This window comes from Malus sylvestris, chromosome 10 (assembly GCF_916048215.2).
Source record: "Malus sylvestris chromosome 10, drMalSylv7.2, whole genome shotgun sequence".
Lineage (NCBI taxonomy): Eukaryota > Viridiplantae > Streptophyta > Magnoliopsida > Rosales > Rosaceae > Malus > Malus sylvestris.
This window is the reverse complement of record NC_062269.1, coordinates 7,842,414-7,861,707: the sequence shown is the minus strand read 5'-3', so window position 1 is coordinate 7,861,707 and position 19,294 is coordinate 7,842,414. Positions and strand designations below refer to the sequence as shown.

Sequence of the window (19,294 nt, the reverse complement as noted above, 5' to 3'; positions counted from 1 at the left end):
TAACTCAAATGACAATAATTCTTAAACGTACATGTATATTAGATAAAAATATACATAAAATTCAATAACCTTTACATGTATATTAGATAAAAATATACATAAAATTCAATAACCTTTGAACACACTTATTGTTAATACTTTATTTGAATAGTGAAATTTATATATCATGTAACATGTAGTAATTCTACAACACTGAATCTACAATTTATATAATTTTAGACCTATTTTCATGCAAGTATTAATTATTCTTCACTTATACTCACATTAAAAATAAGAAAGAAACCAATTACAGCAATTCGTGTAACCCATCCAACCTAACCCGCTTAAAGAATAAGAGTGGTGATGAACCCACCCCACTATCTTATCTTTCCACTCACATTTTAATAAAAAAAATTTAATACAATTTTATCCATTGTAAAATGACATCTAAGACCAAAGGAAAAAAAAAATCCTATAAACTCTCCCTTAACTGCAACCTATTAACCAAATCTCTCTCCCTCTCTGAGGAGAGAGAAAGATGGCAGCAGTGGCACTGGTTGGAGTTGGAGTAGATGATGTTTGGAGGGCACCTGCGACAATGGCATTGGCAGCGATTCAACTTTTCATCGAAGAGTATTATGTAATTACGAAAGTAGCCTTCATACGTTCCCTCTACCAGGTTTGATCGGAGGAGCCACGACATAGTCGCGATCAGCTGCATAGCCATTAGATAGCGGAGCTCGTTGAGATCGGAGGGAACAAAGGGGAAGGGGAGATGTACAAGATGGTAGGTGGAAAGGGTGGGTGGGGATTGGATGTTGCGGCGGCGTTTGGAATGATTTAAGCTCTGTTTGACGGCCATATATCTTCGCATGATATTTTGTCCAGATGATGTTGGAGTCGAAGTGGTAGAGGTTGGAGTCGATATAGTAGCGGCAGTTGCGGTGAGAGACGCCGATGAAGTGGAAGACGATGTTCTTGGGCAGGTGGCGTGATGGAGGACGGAGAAAACGTCGAGAATTGTGTAAAATGTGATTTACGTAATAAAAATAAAAAAGAATTTGAATATATTCTACAAGTTATTTTAGAAATAATAGTGAAAAATAATATTTTAACTTTTTGTGATGAGTGATATTATAATGTAGGTGGAGAAATAAAATATTGGGCGGGTCTAGTAGCAATTTGGGTAGATTGGTTTGCCAATTTTCTTCCAACCTAAACCCGCTTAAAGAATAATTTGGGTAGATTGGTTTCAAATGGAATTGGGTGGCCATAAATTTGGAACAATTCTAACCCGAACCTATAAGATAGGCTAACGGGTTGAATTCCAAACCCACCGACCCACCCGTGTGCAGTGCAATCAAAACTACAACCGGGCTCCCTGGGTCGGGTCGACACGCTAAATTTGAACGTCGTTTCGGGTCACCTAAACGCACTGCAAAACCCTACCCTCACTCAGACTCCAATGCACCAGTGAACCCTTAACAATTTCCATAAACCCCTACCAAGCCTCCGAGTTAGCACGAGTCAACTCAGTCCTCCATGGACGAGTCTCCCGCCGAAACCGCCCCGGTTCCCGAGGCTAGGAACGGCGGCTCTGAGCGAACGCCGGAGGAGCTGGTGGCCAAGTGCATCGCTCCCGTGAAGAAACAGTTCCTTCGCCCTCCCCCAATCAGAGGTCTCTCTAACGACCAGAACGACGCCGTCTCGGAGGGGAAATCAAAGGCTTCCCAGACTAGTGTGGTGAAGGAGAAGAAGTCCAAGCGGCAGCTCAAACGCGAACGCCAACAGGTTGTGTTTGGATAGGGGAAGGGCGAATCCATTGTTTGGGGGGAATTGAAATCATTGAAATGGATTAAGAATTTTGAGTTTCCATCTGAGCTTAGGACAATAATTTTGGTAATTTTGTTTTTCTTCAACATTGCAGGCAGTGAAATCGGCTGTAGGCATCTGCCCGGAGGTGGCGAAAAGAGGAGATGTTAGTCGGTGCCCGTACAAGGACAAATGCCGGTTCAGCCACGACGTAGAAGCTTATAAAGCTCAGGTAATTTGAAATGAATTGGAATGTTGCTTGTGTAGTAGTTGATTTTTTGCTTCATTGGGTTTTATTGTAAACAAAATGTTATGTGGGGATTGACCCTTATGAGGATTCAATTGTTGTTGAGTGTAGAAACCTGACGACATCGAGGGTGAGTGTCCTTTCATGACTGCCCAAGAGGCATGCCCGTATGGATTGGCATGTAGGTTCTTGGGTTCGCATAAAGACGGTGTTGAAGGTGGAGATGTGAGTGCTCACAGGAGAAGCTCCGAGGTGAATGGATTGACCAAAGACGTTCAAAGGCTTTTGTGGAAGAATAAAATGAAGTTCCCCAAAGCAGATGCCAAACTCAAGGCTCTTGGGCTCGAGGTATTGAGATACATCATTATCCTTCTTCCCTAACAATGTCTCTTTTCTCTACATGTGTGTGTGTGCGGGCGCATTTATATGCATGATTGTATAAAGAGGGATTCTTTGCTGTGATTCACATGATGCTATAATTTGTACTAAGGCAATAATCCTCATTTTTTTTGTTCTGTTCTGTTATTGTGGTACTTCTATCTTAGTTGCTCATCTGCACTGTGCACTGCATATAGAGCTAAGAAGCACGGAGACGGGTATGGGGACCGCAGTACAATACGATTTGATTTGGCTGTTCGTGAAAACACAAAATTTCATGATACATGGATACACTAATTATAAAAAAAAAATATTTACAATATGTGAATAATTAAAATATATCATTTTGACCAACTGAATGATTCAAATCCAATATAAAACATAAGAAATTCAAATCCAAAACATAAAAAATATCCAATATCAACCCTAATTATTAATTCTAATTGGGATTTGGTAACTTAATTTTATAGTGGGGTACGTGTGCTAGATTTATCTAATTAATTGGGATAGTGTAACTTAATTTTAAAGTTTTTTCTTAAAAAAAAAGGGCTCAAATGTATAGCAGCCGTCTTCTAGGCTATTCCCGCGCACAAGCCACACACCGGAAGTAGTGATTTGCGAATCGGCGTGAATCAGTGGGTAATCGGAATCGTCCTAGTACGAGGGACACAAAGTTGAATTAAACGACTGAGTGATGTAAGGAATGTTTAAAAAATCCCTTGATATTGAATATGAAGCTGGGAAGGAAAAAAGAAAGGTGCAGTTGCAGATTTGTATGTTCTTGGTATGAAGGCTTCAAATTGGTAAATGCTGTGCTTAAATGTTTAATGACACAAAAACTTGTACACTTTACGATGAATTGATCAACTAATTAAATATCTTTTGGATTTGTTTGCTTCTATGTAAAATGTGATAATCTTATCTCAATAATTTGTTTCAAGTGTGGCTATGGGATTAGGCTACTTGAAAGGGCAATTGGCACCGCATTTGTAAACTTCTTCCTTATTCTTTCTTGCTTTTCATATTCTCAAAGTTAGTATTTGGGACAGGGAATTTGTGTTTGGTTTACATGCATTTCTGTGTGTCTAACTTGGATTCAATATTTTTGTAACTACTGCTATTCTGTTTCCAGGGGAATGCCAAGTCAAAAATAAAGATATTAGAAGATAAGGAGGATGACCAGGTTGTTTCAAATAACTGTGATGTCACTGATGGAAATGGCTGTAGTGAATTGCCTGCTGAAATAGGAGAAGAGGGTGGCCTTGATGGAACATGTCCAGATGATGAATCTCGGCCTTCGAAGAAGACAAGATCTGTAATTGAAGAGGAGATTTGCTCTGGTGAAGTAGATGATGGAGGTATAGCCTTTTGTTCCCTTTGCTGTATTTATTTTTTTCTTAATAGTTGGAGGCATCCAATGTAAGTTGATTATAGGTGTAAGTGCTGCAAAAGAAGCTGCTGAGCAGACCTCTACAGCACCTGAACCAGAGGCTACTGTTGGTATTGTATTACCAGAGAGTGATAGAAGCCTAAGACTACACCCACGTGAAAGGAAGCTTATTGATTTTAGAGAAAAGTTGTACCTTGCACCTCTGACCACTGTTGGAAACCTTCCATTCCGAAGGGTTTCCAAAGTGTTAGGAGCAGATATAACATGTGGTGAAATGGCAATGTGCACAAATCTTTTGCAGGTTTGTGATTTTCTTTTTCCAGCCGATTATTGTTGTTGTTACTGTTTTTACAAGAAAAGACCTTATAAAAATTAATGGGTTTGTTTAAAATTTAAATGGGTCTCAACTGATCTTAATGATAATTATATTATGAGTATTCATCTGCAAAGTTTGATACATCCCATAAAGGTCGTACCCAGTGCACAAGGCTTCCGCTTTACGCAGGGTCTGGGAGAGGTGAATGGCGGCTAGCCTTACCCCCATTTATGGAGAGGCTGCTCCCAAGTCTCGAACCCGAGACCTACCGCTCATGGGCGAAGGCACTTGCCATCGCATCAAATATTGTCTGATACATCCCATAATTAAAATTATGAGTATTTATTTATTATGTCTTCTAAGATATTGAACATACAATATTTGATGTGAAAATAAACTGTATTTTACCATTCCCAAATTCTCTGGTGTTTATGGAGGTTTATGCTTAACAGTATGGCTAGTGATGCTGTTACTTCATATGGTTTAAGTTGCTTAAGATACGTATTTGGGCCATTTGATTATGATATTATTCTGAAGCGTGCACTGGAAGGAAAGCATGCTTTTCCATCTTCACAGTTCTGCAATGTATATGCTACAACAAGTAGACAGTGTTTTCTCCTTAAACTGTTGTTAGGGCTAATCATTTTTCTTCGTATTTACAATTTTCTTTTTCAAGTTTTGTATTTTATATGGTTGATGTTGTAATGTACTATCCAATGTCACATTCTTCTAAGTGCAATTTTCATATGGAAATAGGGTCAAGCATCAGAATGGGCACTGCTGAGGCGACATTCATCTGAGGATTTGTTTGGTGTTCAGATATGTGGAGCATATCCAGACACTGTGGCTCACACTGTTGAGCTAATTGATCAGGAATGTCAAGTGGACTTTATTGATATAAATATGGGGTGCCCAATTGATATTGTTGTGAACAAGGGTGCTGGCTCAGCTCTTCTTACAAAACCCATGCGGATGAAAGGCATCGTACAAGCCGCTTCTGGTACTGTGGACTGTCCTATAACTATTAAGGTATTGAATTTATTCCTGTTCTAGACAACTGTGAACAAAACAGTCTACATCAGTCTGCAAGATAGCAAGTTTGGCTGAAGAATGTGTGGCATTCTTTTAATTGTTCGTTCCAAAAGGATGACATGCTTTCTCGGCAGTCATGGCCTCTTTTAAGTCTTTTCTGCTTCATTGCTTCTTATGTGCGGTTCTAGGTTTTAAGGTTGTCCACAAAATGTTATAATGCTGCTTTATTGTTGCTCTAGGTCAGGACAGCCTATTTTGAGGGGAAAAATCGCATTGATTCACTTATTGCGGACATGGGAAACTGGGGAGCTAGTGCAGTAACAATACATGGTCGATCTCGACAACAACGCTACAGCAAGCTTGCAGATTGGGAATATGTTTACCAGTGTGCCAGAAAGGCCCCTAAGGCTTTGCCAGTACTTGGAAATGGAGACATATTTTCATATGTAGATTGGAACAAGCACAAGGCTGAATGCCCTGAGCTGTCTACATGCATGATTGCTCGAGGAGCACTAATTAAGGTCTGTACTTTGCAGCTTGTCTTCTCCTTCTGCCACATTTACTCGTTTATTTATCTTGAAGTACATTCCCAAAACACACACATATGTATGTATTTATCTTTCCCGTATTTGTCTCAACCAAGTTTAAAACTTGTGCTATCTAATCATCCTTGTGATTTTCAGCCTTGGATTTTTACTGAAATAAAGGAGCAGAGGCACTGGGACATCAGTTCTGGGGAGCGATTAAATATATTGAAGGATTATGTACGTCTTGGCCTTGAACATTGGGGCTCTGACACAAAAGGTTCGTATAATTAGCTTTTAACATATCATCAGTAATTTACTCAGCTAGAGTTTTCTTAGGGTACTATGGTTCTCCGAAAAGGTCATCCTGCATTTCTCCATGTGCAAATTCTCCTCGTAAAAATGCCGTAAATTTAGTGAATAGTCCTATCCAAGTTAGTCCTCCCCATCAAACGAGGCCTTAGGGTAATGTGGTACTCCGAAAAGGTCGTCATGCATTTCTTCATGTGCAAATTCTCTCTTATAAAAAATGTTAGGGAAGAGTGCAGGGTTGACTTATTTGGAGTTCCAATAACAGCTCCCTTTTTCTTATTATCACTTATGTTATTTTGTATATGGCATTATATTGAAACTGTGCCCTCATAGGATGTTTTGCTCCTTTCATGAAGCTGACCAGGGTGGCTGGTTACCAACTTCATGTTGGTTTCTACTTAAAAAGTTTTACTTTGTTTTCAGCACTTAATCTATGGTATAATTAGTTTGACTGTTATTCATGTCCCAGGTGTGGAGACAACTAGGCGTTTTCTGTTAGAATGGCTTAGCTACACTTGTAGATACGTACCTGTGGGTCTTCTAGATGTCATTCCACAACGGTTGAACTGGCGCCCGCCATCCTATTATGGCCGTGATGACCTTGAGACACTAATGGCCTCTGATTCTGCGGCTGATTGGGTATGGCTTTGCCTTCTCTTACAGCCGATCCAAGTCACTGAGCCAACCTGCTTAACAATGTAGTTTCTTGACATTTGCAGGTTAGGATCTCTGAGATGTTGCTTGGCAAGGTTCCAGATGGCTTTACATTTGCACCAAAGCACAAATCCAATTCTTACGACCGAGCTGAAAACGGTTGATTTTGCATAGTTTCTCGATTCTGCGTATGGACGATATAATCTCACACGTCGATGTGGGTGAACCTGACTTGCCTCATGCCTGCCTCAAACCAAGTTGCCCTCTCGGTCCTAAAATGTCCTCAAATAATTCTTAACCAAGTCTGGTAGGCGCCAATTTGTCCATTGGCCCCAGAAATTGAAACCTGTTTGATTAAAATGCAAACATTCTTGTTATGTATGCTATAATTTGTATTTAAAAAACATTTAGTATGTTATTATACTGTCGCCTTGATAGGTCTAATTTTGGTCTTTCAGTCTAGTCCATCGTTATGAGGAGTCGGATATTAGATTTTCCGTTGGAGTTACTCGGTGTAGGAACGACGTTGGTTCCGTACTTTCTTATAACTAAGTTTAGCGATGACCTGAATTGGAATATAAATCATTTTGATTACTAAAATGCTCTATAAGGTGGTAGGTTAACAGAACTATATGCACGGAAGAAAAAGGCATTTATGTTTGAGCCATGTGATCTTAAGAACATATTTTTACCACGCCGTGTTGACCAAGGTATATTTAGCAGAATTCACAATGGGCTTTCTGATCGAAGGCAAAGAGTTCCAAGTTTAGTTGGTGTCTGGAATAAAGTAAAGCAAAATTCACGGATTTTTAGTTCAGGACCAAAGCTCCATGCGCACCAAAGTTGAGGAACTACTGCTCCAAACTTATCTAGAAATAAAATACTTGCCATCATATCATCATAGAACGAAAGACAGCTTTAATGGAACGAACGGTTCATAACATTTAAGCTTTGTATAAAAATTTAACCAAACGGTGTATCATCAAGAAAAGATAAATCATAAATCCAATTTATCAGATGCAAAATTGAAAAGGAACCAACCAGACCCATAACTTGGATCAGTTTAAGACACCAGTCGGTCACAGCAAAGTATCCCCTGCTGTGCTCCTTTGATCACAAAAACATCCACCATAAACTGGAGGAGTTGCAAGCAATGGTATTAGATAACAACGCCCTCAAATTCCTTGTCCTTCTCCTCTTTCGGGCTGTGATTCGCTTGAACCCAGCCACCATCAATGTTCTCAAAACTACCGACTAACCCATCATCCAAAGAATCACCCACTCGTTTCACTTTAATCTCTCTAGGCTCCACAGGGTATTTTCCAGAGAAGCAAGCATAACAAAAGTTAGGAGATTGACTGCCCAACATTTTCTCCAATTTACCAATTGGCAGAAAGGCAAGTGAATCCGACCCGATAAACTCCCTAATTTCCTCAACACTCATCCTATTTGAAATCAACTCCTCAGAGCTTGGTGTGTCCACTCCATAATAACAAGAACCAATAATCGGCGGGCTTGCAATCCTCATATGAACTTCCTTTGCACCAGCCTCCTTCAACAACCTAACAATTTTCGAAGAAGTGGTTCCTCTCACAATGGAGTCATCCACAACCACAACCCTCTTCCCCTCCAACACAGCCCGAACCGGTGACAACTTGAGCTTCACACCAAAGTCCCTAATCTTTTGTGATGGCTCAATGAAGGTCCTCCCAACATAATGAGACCTAATCAAACCCTGCTGAAAAGCCACACCGGCTTTAGCAGCATAACCAAGTGCGGCCACCACCCCAGAATCAGGCACCGCTATCACAACATCACAATCAACCGGCGCCTCGGTGGCAAGGATCTCACCAAATGCCCGCCGGGACTCATACACTGAACGACCGAAAACCACAGAATTCGGGAGAGCAAAGTAAATGTGCTCAAAGATACATTGCTTTGGCTGAGGATGAGACATAAGGCAAAGTGATTGAACCCCCTCTTTATCCACCACTACAACCTCTCCAGGAAACACCTCCCTCTCATATGTGGCTTCAATCAAATCAAGCGCACAAGTCTCAGAGGCAAACACAACCGAGCCATTGCTCCTCCTACCCATTACCAATGGCCGAAACCCGTGTGGATCCCGAACGGCTACGAGCTTATCTTTGGTCACGAAAACCATAGAATAAGCCCCCTGAATCTGCTCACACGCATCAACAATTCTCAAAAGAAAAGGTCTATGCTTAGAAATTGCAATAAGGTGAAGAACAACCTCTGTGTCAGAGCTGGTGTTGAAAATGGAGCCGCTGTCTTCGAGCCTCGCTCGAAGGGAGCGGTAATTGACCAAATTGCCATTGTGGGCAACCCCAACTGACCCAAACCTGTACCCTGCAACAAAAGGCTGGACATTTTTGAGCATAGAGGAACCGGCAGTGGAGTACCTGACATGCCCAATTGCCAAGTCGCCAGGTAGCTGGTTAAGCTTGGTCTGATTGAACACCTCGGAGACGAGCCCCACGCCGGTTATAGACTGAAGCACGTCGTCTTGGACACACACAATCCCAGCACCTTCCTGGCCGCGATGCTGGAGGGCGTGCAGGGCCAAATAGCAGAGGCGGGAGGCTTCCGGGTCCCCGTATATGCCGACCACGCCGCACTCCTCCCGGGGCTTTTCGTCATCGTCATAATCTACTGAACGGCCATCTGGGTTTTGGTTGGCGGCCGAGAAAACGTCGGAAATTGGGTTTTTGGAGCGGAGGGTGAAGGAGGAGGGCTTGGGGGTACGTGAGAGGCAGGAGGTTTTGAGAGGGAAAGTGGGTTTAGGGAGGGTTTTGGGGGAGAAGGAGGGAGGGGTTTTCTGGGTTCGGGGGAGAGGAGAGGGATTGGAGAGAGAGGAAGAGAGAGCGGAGGGAGAGGGCTTAGTGGTGGCGGTGGCAGCCATGGGAGAGTTGCAGAGAAGGTGGCGTCAAGTAAGTGAAAGAGTAAAGCGACAGTGAAGGTGGAACCGTGGACTTGGAAGGTGGTGTTGTTTTCTAGGTCTTTTTGAGAGTTTGAAGGAATCAACCAAATGTGTTGACTCACCCGTTGGTGAGATGGCTGCCTCACAAACAAAGATTCCAATTGGAATTATTTTTGTTTTTTTAGGTAAAGCATTTTAGATTTTTTTTTTTCAATTCAAGTTGTCCTCGTAAGTAAGAAGTTTTAAGTTTAATTATCGCAAAAATCGAATTTGAATGAGCTATAATAATTTGACTCAAATTAACTTTTGATAAGAATCGAGTCTAAAACTTCTCATTTATAAGTAAAGAAAAATACAACCGAACCGTAGTACTAAAGAGTTAATATTAATTAGCTTTTCTACATCTACTAAAATTTGAATTAGTATAAGAAAGATGGATTAGTATGTTATTAATGCGTGGTGTGATACTAATAAGCACAATTTATTTTAAAGAAAACTAATGAAAATAGCTTGAAAACTTTGAGTTTTAACGATAAGAACAAAACAAAGGGTAAAGTGAATTGTATCATGATTGACTTTTTAGTGTAAAAATGTGGTTTTTCGTTAAAGTGAACAGTACTGTGAGCTTTTCGTTAAAATTCCCTTTATTTTAACTCTTTCTAAAAAGACCTACATATGTATAATATATTAGTGTATTATTTTTACGTGGCAATTGATACATACAATAAACTTTTAAAGAGGTAAATTATTAATTAACCTGACATGTATACATCACCTGTCACATTAAATAATAGTAATTATGATACAAATATGATCTCCTTAACGTTTTTCGTATAGGAAGAGATTTCTATAATGTTATTACGTGTACTTAAGATTTTCTCCTTTGGATCCTTTGGAGGGGCACGTACCTCCAATAACCTAATCGATTCTTTGTTATCATCGTGAATATACTTTTCATAGCGCATATATACTGGTTAAGATAAATGGATTTGGATTGTCTACCCTCCCCCATTTAGGTGCCCTTCCCGTGCCCTCCTATTTTGTGTGGTCACGGTTAAGCCACGTCAATATTTTATATTATTTTTTTATAAAAATAATAAAATAAAAAGAAATAGTAATATAAAATGTTGACGTGGCTTAACCGTGACCACAAAAATAGGAGAGCACAAGAAGGGCACATAAATTGGAGGGCAGAGAATCCAAGTCCTAAATGGACCGGAGGGCAGAGAACCCAAGTCCAAGATAAATTACTCTTGTAAAGTTGTAATAGTTGTGGTGGGAGCGAGTGTATGAAAGGGTTCAGGATAAACGAATAACTTTTTGTTTTTTCATTTTTTCTTTAACCTTTTATTTTATTTTATTGATGTTACACATATTTTGTGGTTTGCGATGTCCACGTAGGCATATAATAGAGAAATTAATAAAAATTGGAACAGATGTATAAAGTTGAAATAAATAATAAGCATATGTGAGATTGAAATGTTTTAAAGACGCATGTAGTATGCTAATGGATAATGTATTGAGTTTCTACTCATGCATCCAGGGTTTGAAACTCTCATTTTTCCTAAATTATTGTAATAGTTTCATACTCTCATTTTTCCTAAATTATTGTAAAGTTTGAAACTCTCATTTTCTCTGTGTACTCCATCAACATAGAGAAAAGAAGACAACCAAGATGGCTCCTCTTTGATCCAAGAGAGAAAATTACCAACTTTTAAGGCAAATTGACCAAGTTCATGAGCAGCTCTACTAGCCTCGACCTTTCATATGCATTCATGAATTTTGTTGGCCCTAATTGGCATGACAACCTAGCTAGGCTAGCTATGCTCGATAATTCCAATACAAACATACGAGGATCTTCTTTGGATTCTTTTTATGAGGATCTTGGGAATTCTCAAATTATGTCTGTTTATTGTATATTGTGCGGTCAATTTTCGTTAGGTACTATTCATATTTAATTTAAAATAAAAGTATTTAAAATAATTTCTAACCACACGATATACAATAAATAGACATAATTTAAAGATCCCCAGGATCCTCACAAAGGAGGATCTGGAGAGGATCCTCATTCCAAACATACAACACGTTAAGTAGGATTAGATGGAGGCAAGGTTTTAAAAGGCGTTAGGTGCTAGCCCGGCAACAGGTTGGAGCCTAACGCCTAGGTAGACTAGACGAATTTAAGTATATTTATCATATATCGTATAAATAAGTATCTATTTATATTGAAAAAATATGTAGTTGTATTGGGATACTTAAATTGCTAAATAAATTGACATATAAATTATAAAGTATTAGAACATATTGAAAATATGGGGAACAAACATATAATGAGAGTTCATTCAAGTATTCAACAAGTCTCTTATATTTTATTGGAAAAAAAATTGCAAAATTCAAGTTATCCATTTTTCTGTCTAAGTGAGAGTCGCGACCTAGCTGGGCCAAGGCAGGCTAGGTGGACACCTAAGTAGGTCAAATATCTCTTTCTTAATTTTTAAACGCCTAAGAATTTATCTAGATAGAGATTTTTAGAACAGTGGACAGAGGAGCATGCATGATTTGAATGGAGAGTCCATGCCGACCTATATATCTAGATCAAGCCTTTGGTCTGAATTCACTCAAATTTGTGCAAGTAGCATTCCAAAACTTAAAGAAAATGTCATATTTGCAAATTGTGTTTTGAAAGTGAGTGTTGAGCTCTTCCGAATCAAGAGAAGTGGCTAACAATTATGGGGATGAAAGAGCAGCTGCCACAGCTTCAAGACAAGAAGGGATATACCACAACCATTAGACATGAATCGTGACCACCACGAGCCACTCCGTGCATGTCCCACATAACAACATAATCTTAATTAAACTTAATTGTATTTATTCTCCAATTAATATTTGTTCCTGTTCATTACCATCATGCTTGCGCAAAAGATGAAAAATAAATTGAAAACCATATTCTTACATCATCTTTCCAAAATCAACGTATAACAATTGCATGTAGGCCATCAAGCTGATATATTGTTTCACTTGTCTTTTAATTCAGTATTTTTTTCCCGCTTTACTTGTCACATGGAAAAAAATCAGTCCACAAGTATAGTCCAGATGGCTCTTTTGAGAAAAATAAATAAATTATACCCTATATTTTATCTACTTTTAAATGCAACTCACCATTTGCAGCTCAGGCGTTTTGCTTGTTACATGAAAAAAAAAAAAATCAAATTGGAGATAGCACACCCTCAGTCCATTTATAGTCTAGATAGCTATTTTCTTTTGAGATTTTTTTTTTTTTTTGAACGAGAGAAAAAGAAAATATACCTATATTTTATCTACTTTTAAATGCAACTCACCTTTAGCCTAGGCAACCTTTTCATTTATTTGCTCCATTTAATTTAAGGCTTCATATCTACTTTCATATGTAGCTCATTCTATATTTAGCTTGCTTTATACCGGTACTTTAGAGTACTTGTAATAGATTTGCGCAACAAACAAATGTTATGATTTGAGCTCAGTAAGTACGATGTTGTTTTTCCTACATCACAATGTTTTTTCACATGATTTTCTTTGGAAAGGTTTTTCTTCAAATTAGTGTACCCTGTTTTGCTGGACGTTCTCTTGTGACTGATCGACAATTGTATTTGAGAACTAGTGTGCGTTCCTTGCTTTGTTTTTATATCTGGTGTGGTTCTATTCATGCAGCATATCTTTCTTAGAAAGATTTGAAGTCTGTGTCCTTTTTTTCACGCTTGAGATCGTATAGACTACTCTGATCTTACTTGTACTTATTTATGGTGTTTAATAAAGCATCTTCCTCCTCACCACCAAACCGTCTCCCTTTTTCTCTCTCCCCAACCCAAACCCTAGGATCTGCAATCTTAACCGTCAGTCCCTTGCTCCAACTTAGGATCGGTGGCAGACTCTCTCACCCTCCTCCTAACATCTCCATGTCCTTCTAACCTTTCCACCTCTGCTACATCCTCTGCACCCCTTTCTCTTAGTTTTGCACAGAGGCTCCATTCACCTTCTTCTTCAATTTTTTCTCCCACCTCTGCTAACCCTTCCACTTATATCAACTCGTTTCCATGGTGATGTCACTCTCCTTGACTGATTTGGTGGTTACACTGCCTTGCACGTTTAGATCGGCAGCTCTGCCACCTAGTGTGTTAGATCTAGCAGCTCTGCCACCTTGTGCAACTAGATCTGGTGGTGCCTCAACTCGTGGGTGTTGCATAGTTCACTTTCACTAGTGCGGTAAAGGTGCATGTGGTCTTTGGCTAGAGTGTCTTTGTCCTCCACTAAGGTGTAGCTGGTCTTTGTCTTTGTCTTTGTTGTATAGTTGTTTTGTTGACTCACCTTGCAAGTATTGCGATCGCGCGTAAGCAATGGTTGTGTGTATTCTTCTCATTGAGGAATGAATTATGTGGTATCGTCTTTCAACGATGACTTTATGTGTTATCACTTTTATGTAATGATTTATGTGACCTCGCTTTTCAGTGATGATCAGTGTGGTCGCCGATATAGGTTTATTGCATCTATTGATTTTTGTGACAAATTTGTGCTGGTAACGCTTGTAGGTTTGTGTTTGCAGTAACTATATAAGGATTTACTCTAATTTGTTTTATTGTACAAATTTACTCCAAATTAATTTCTTAGTCATTGAAGCAATATACCCAATTAACTTGTAATGACCAATGAAAAACCATTCTATTGCTTCACGAAAAAAATAAAGCATCTCTTCCAACCAAAAAAAAAAAAACACAGGTAACAATGTTTGCATTCAAAACCTCCTTACTCGAAAAAGAGAATGAAAACAAACCGAAAAATACAAATATAAATAATGAAATAAAAAACTGTAAGTTGCGCACATCAGGTGACTATCAAAAGCCTTTCGCGTGGACCCCTACGAAGAGACTAATCAATGTAAAGTAAGTAAGAAAAAAGACAAGTAGATTAAAAATGCAGAGCTAAATCAATAAAGCATTGTTTTAAAAATTTATGCCTAGCGCCGCCTAGGCGAGGTAATTGATCATCACCTCGATTAGTTTCTAGGCATATGAAAATTAAGAAAGTGCGTCTAGACCCGCTCAAGCTTCCGCCTAGTCCACCTAAACCCACCTAGGTTGCGACTTTCATTTAAAAAATCGATAACTTTCATTTTGAATTTAAATTTTCAATAAGGGGTGTGATATCCACACATTCCATTTTACTTCTCACACACCCTTTTAATTTTTGACCGTCAGGTCGGATAAATTGAAGAAGATCAACGGATAAAAATTAACAAGGGTGTGTGAGAAGTAATTTGGGGTGTGTGGATAGCACACCCCTTCAATAAAATGTAAGAGACTTGTTGAATATTTGGATGAACATTAATTATATGCTTATTTCCCATGTTTTCAATACGTTGTAATACTTTATAATTGATAAGTCATTTTATTTTTCAATTTATCTATCTCATTATAATATGTTTGTGTTTTTTTGTGAGTATATCAATATTTTTACACTGAGGGGAGGGGGAGTTTGGCAAAATCACACAATGGGTAGCCTAATTTGGTATCGAATTCGCCATCTACGAGAATCGAAGCTAAGACCTCTCACTTTCAAGTGAAGAGGAATACCACCAGACCATAGTAGTGAGTGGTAATTATGTTTGTGTGTTTTAAGTATAAATAAGGACTTATTTATACAATATATAATAAATTTACTTAAATACACCTAGTCTGTGTAGGCCCTCACCTAGCTGCCTAGGCACTAAGGCCATCTTTAACCGAATGAGGGCTAGATGGCTTGTTTTAGCCCTCTGGCTCTCAAAGAAATTAATATTTTAACGACTAGTGTAAGACCATATTTCTTACCATCTCCAACCGAGGGCCAAACATAGCCATGTGACAAAAAACCATCTCCAACCAAGAGCCAAACATAATTTATTATTTGAATTAAAAAAACTACAACAACTTAAATTTAAAAACTACAACAACTTAAATTTATAGGAAAAAGTGAGAATTTTTTAAATTTAAAAAAAAAATTGCCAAAAAAAAAATTCAAATCCAATGATAACTAACCTAAGCATGACGTCCGTCGTCAGCTAGCCGTTGGTTTCACACACCTTCAAATTCAACTGATCTAATGTCCATAAATATGGTGGATATTGGGCTATAATTCACACACCTTCATATTCAATCTCTTTCAATTCAAGTTTGCAATGAATTGCAACTTTGGATCCTCTTTGGATTCCAACTTGGGGTCTTCATCCAATTCCGAATTGGAAGAAAAATGGGCGCAAATGAGACGAGAATATGAGAAGTCTAATGAAGAAGATGAAGCACGGCGCAACACAGAATATGTGGCAGCCATGATTGAGGTCATGGTGTGTCAGCCAACTGAGGAACAACCTCAATGGGGTGGCTCTGTTGCTGGTCGCTCTTACAAACCACGAAATAGAGCGATGACATATGCCAATCTGATGAATACATAGAAGATGATTTCAGACGTCGCTTCCGGATAAAACATTATGTCTTCGAGCGTTTACTTCATGGTGTCTAGCAGGTCAATCCATACTTTCTACAGAAGCTGGACAGAGCAGGCCACCTTAGTTTCTCACCTCATCATAAGGTTACTATTGCACTCTGAATGATGACCTATGCCTTCCCAGCCGATTCGATGGATGATACATATGGTATGTCTGAGTTTACATGCCTTGATACTCTTGGTGAATTATGTGACACAATTGTTCAACTTTACAAAGAGGAGTACCTCCGTGAGCCAAATCAAGAAGATATCGGCTCATTCACAAAGCTGAAGACTGTGGCTTTCTGGGCATGATAGAGTCATTAGACTACATGCATTGGAATTGGAAGAACTGTCCCACCGGATGACAATGATGCTTTAGCAAAAAGTCGAGAAAGCTAACTATTGTGTTAGAGGCGGTTACCTCGTATGACACATGGACCTGACATGCTTTCTTTGGAGTCCTTGGATCCCAAAATGACATTACAATTCTTGGGCTTTCACCCCTCTTCAATAACCTGATGGAAGGTAAATCACCTCAACTTGACTACTACATCAACATTCGTCAATACAATACAGGGTATTACTTTGTAGATGGCATCTACCCAAAGTGGGTGACACTTGTCCAAGCAATTCCAAACCCTACGAATGACGTCGAAAAGTGGTTTGCCTTGCACCAAGAGGCATACCGGAAAGATGTTGAGAGAGTTTTCAGTATTCTACAAGCACGGTGGAAGATCATCAAGGAACCGGCAAGAGGGTGTAGTCGAGAAAATTTGGACTCCATCATGATGTCTTGCATCATATTACACAACATGATTGTGGAGGATAAGCATGATGGGTATATTGATGGAAAGTCTGATGACGACCAACGGGATCTAAATAGGTCAAGGGCTCTTGCAAAAATAAATGATGGGCCTAATTTGCCTTTGAATCCAAGAACTGGTACTATCTTTTTGAATGAGTACATGAGGAGCCACAAGATGATATGTTCCCGTGCCACAAACAAGTACCTACAATAGGATCTTGTTGCACATCTTTGGGCCAAAAGAAGCATAGAGTAGATGTTTAAGTTTTATGTAGTTAAATGTTTTTAAAAATGTTGTTTAAGTTTCATGTTGTTAAATATTTTTTTATGTTGTATAATTTTTATGTTGTTTAATGTTATTTAATGTTATTTAATATTATTTAATATTGTTCAATGTTGTTTCATGTTACTTAATGTTATTTAATGTTGTTTAATGGTTTAGGAAGTTATAGGGAAAAAATAGAATTTTTAAAGTTTTTTAAAAAAAATTTGTAAAAAAAAAAATCAAATGTAACGGCTAAATGACCTCAGCTTCAAAATCCACCCCCCTCCTGGGGCTAGCTGGCTGGGTTGGGCCAACCAGTTAGCCCTTTTCTCCTTTTTTGGCCTGGTGGAGCCCACGAGCCATTTGGTCTCGCCCTCAATTGAAGACGGTTTTTGTGCCATTTCTGGCTATTTTCAGCCCTCTGGCCGAATCGGTTAGAGATGGCCTAAAGTCTTGAGCTTGGCTCGACCGCTCCACTTGGCTAGCTTTTAGTGCGAAAATCCCATGGTTTTATTTCTTAATATTTTTTATTTAATTATTTCTTCAATTATAAACTTTTATTCAATGACAAAAAAAAAATCATAAATTTTTATATCCTTGAATGGGAAATAATCGTTTGCCGGCCTAGAATATAAAAATTTATAATTCTAGAAATAATTAAATAAAAAAAATCAACAAATAAGGATTAAGCTGTTGTAAACATTCCTAGAATAAGTATGATTGTGTAAATCCTAGATTAGATTTGATTCTAGTTATCATTTCCTATTACAACTTGTATTACTTGGAGGAGAAGGAATATCTTCTCTCCCTTTACTACTATAAATAAAGGCACAATGTAGGAGGGATAACAACACACACATTCCCCTACAATTCTACAAACACACATCTCTCTTCTCTCTCCCACTGCCGCCGGCCCTCTCTATTTTGTCAGATAAAAATAGACCATAACACGTTATCAGCACGCTCCTACCGCTGCGCTTAGGAATCTGACATTGGAGATTTTTTTCTACATCAAACCAGTTCATCCATATCATCACGCAATCAGGTTCTTTCCAAACAACGACTTTTAACTCGATATTTTGCAAGCCCTGATAGCATGAACATTCACCATGATGCATGACCCAACTTTACGTTTAACGTATTTTAGATTCTACATAAATTGTGTATGCTTCATAACCAAAATTGCTACAATTATGTGAATTTGATATTTGTCATGAATTGAATCTTACATATGTACATGCATTGAAACTATTATTTGCATATGCATCAAAGTAAATACGTGATTCATTGAATTATACATGCATATAATATAATTGAATCAGAAAAGATTGGAATTGAGGAATTAGGGTTCTGTTCGAACCCGTGCACTTGCACCATGTAAGCCACAAGCCATCAGGCTCGCAGCTTGCGATGGCCCAACCCATCCCCCATGCTTTCCTGAGCCGAGAACCAATCTCGGAGCCACGGCTCCAGGCCCAACACCCAGACCCGACGCCCAGAAGGCGTCGCCACCTATGAAATCGTCAACCAACATGGCCTGCAGCCATGCCCAGTTACCCCCGACGACCTGCAGTCGTCCCCGACGAATTTTTGTCTGAAAATTCGATTTTTTTTAAAATTACAATCGAATTTCTAGGGTTTTACAATGAATATCGAGATTTTTTTTCAAATCTCCGTTCACCCCCATGGTCACCATGACTCAAATCGAGTCTTAAACAAAACCCCGACCGACACCAGAAGCGCCAGGTCCAGTGTTCTTCTCCGGCGACACACACCCAGCACTCGCTGGGGTGTTTGATCCCAAAAACCCGAGCCCTAGTGGGCTCCTGTCCCTCGGCCTGCATCAGCGCCCTTTGGGCTTGCTGCTGCTCTGAGATGTCACGGCCCAGCCCGTGCGGGAAAAAAAAAAAAAAAAACAAAACAAAATTTTTTTTGGGCTCGCCTGAAGCAACCCGTGAGAAAAAAAAAAGAAAATTTTTTTTGGGGCTGCACACAATAGCCCATTCCCCTTGCCCATGTCTCCCCGTGAGCCACCTGTGGGCTTTGCCCATATTTTTAGGCCCCGAAATTTTATTATTTAATATTTTTAAATAATATGGTTTTTTTATATTTTCACCCACACTTTAATTTGGCCCCGAAGACCA

General features: G+C 39.0%; 2 protein-coding genes across 2 annotated transcripts; one reads left to right on the top strand and one right to left on the bottom strand.

Moving 5' to 3' along the window:
- The first annotated feature begins 1,414 nt into the window (after positions 1–1,414).
- LOC126584939 (tRNA-dihydrouridine(47) synthase [NAD(P)(+)]-like) lies at positions 1,415–7,088 on the top strand. Its single transcript, XM_050249309.1, has 10 exons — positions 1,415–1,770; positions 1,907–2,023; positions 2,150–2,386; positions 3,549–3,774; positions 3,851–4,107; positions 4,879–5,151; positions 5,394–5,675; positions 5,838–5,958; positions 6,460–6,629; positions 6,710–7,088. The coding sequence occupies exons 1-10, from the start codon at positions 1,522–1,524 to the stop codon at positions 6,806–6,808; spliced, it is 2,031 nt and encodes a 676-aa protein (XP_050105266.1). The 5' UTR covers positions 1,415–1,521; the 3' UTR covers positions 6,809–7,088.
- A 473-nt stretch (positions 7,089–7,561) lies between these two features.
- Positions 7,562–9,668, bottom strand: LOC126584941 (amidophosphoribosyltransferase, chloroplastic-like). The gene has a single exon (XM_050249311.1). It carries the CDS (start codon positions 9,565–9,567, stop codon positions 7,804–7,806), a length of 1,764 nt encoding a protein of 587 aa, XP_050105268.1. The 5' UTR covers positions 9,568–9,668; the 3' UTR covers positions 7,562–7,803.
- Between the last annotated feature and the right edge of the window lie 9,626 nt (positions 9,669–19,294).

What these genes read in the sequence shown, in the direction of transcription:
- LOC126584941 (XM_050249311.1), bottom strand. Translation starts at nt 9,567, where the DNA reads ATGGCTGCCACCGCCACCACTAAGCCCTCTCCCTCCGCTCTCTCTTCC.
- LOC126584939 (XM_050249309.1), top strand. Translation starts at nt 1,522, where the DNA reads ATGGACGAGTCTCCCGCCGAAACCGCCCCGGTTCCCGAGGCTAGGAAC. An exon ending in TCAAACGCGAACGCCAACAG is followed by an intron (nt 1,771 to 1,906) that starts GTTGTGTTTGGA and finishes TCAACATTGCAG; the next exon opens with GCAGTGAAATCGGCTGTAGG. An exon ending in ACTGTCCTATAACTATTAAG is followed by an intron (nt 5,152 to 5,393) that starts GTATTGAATTTA and finishes TTGTTGCTCTAG; the next exon opens with GTCAGGACAGCCTATTTTGA.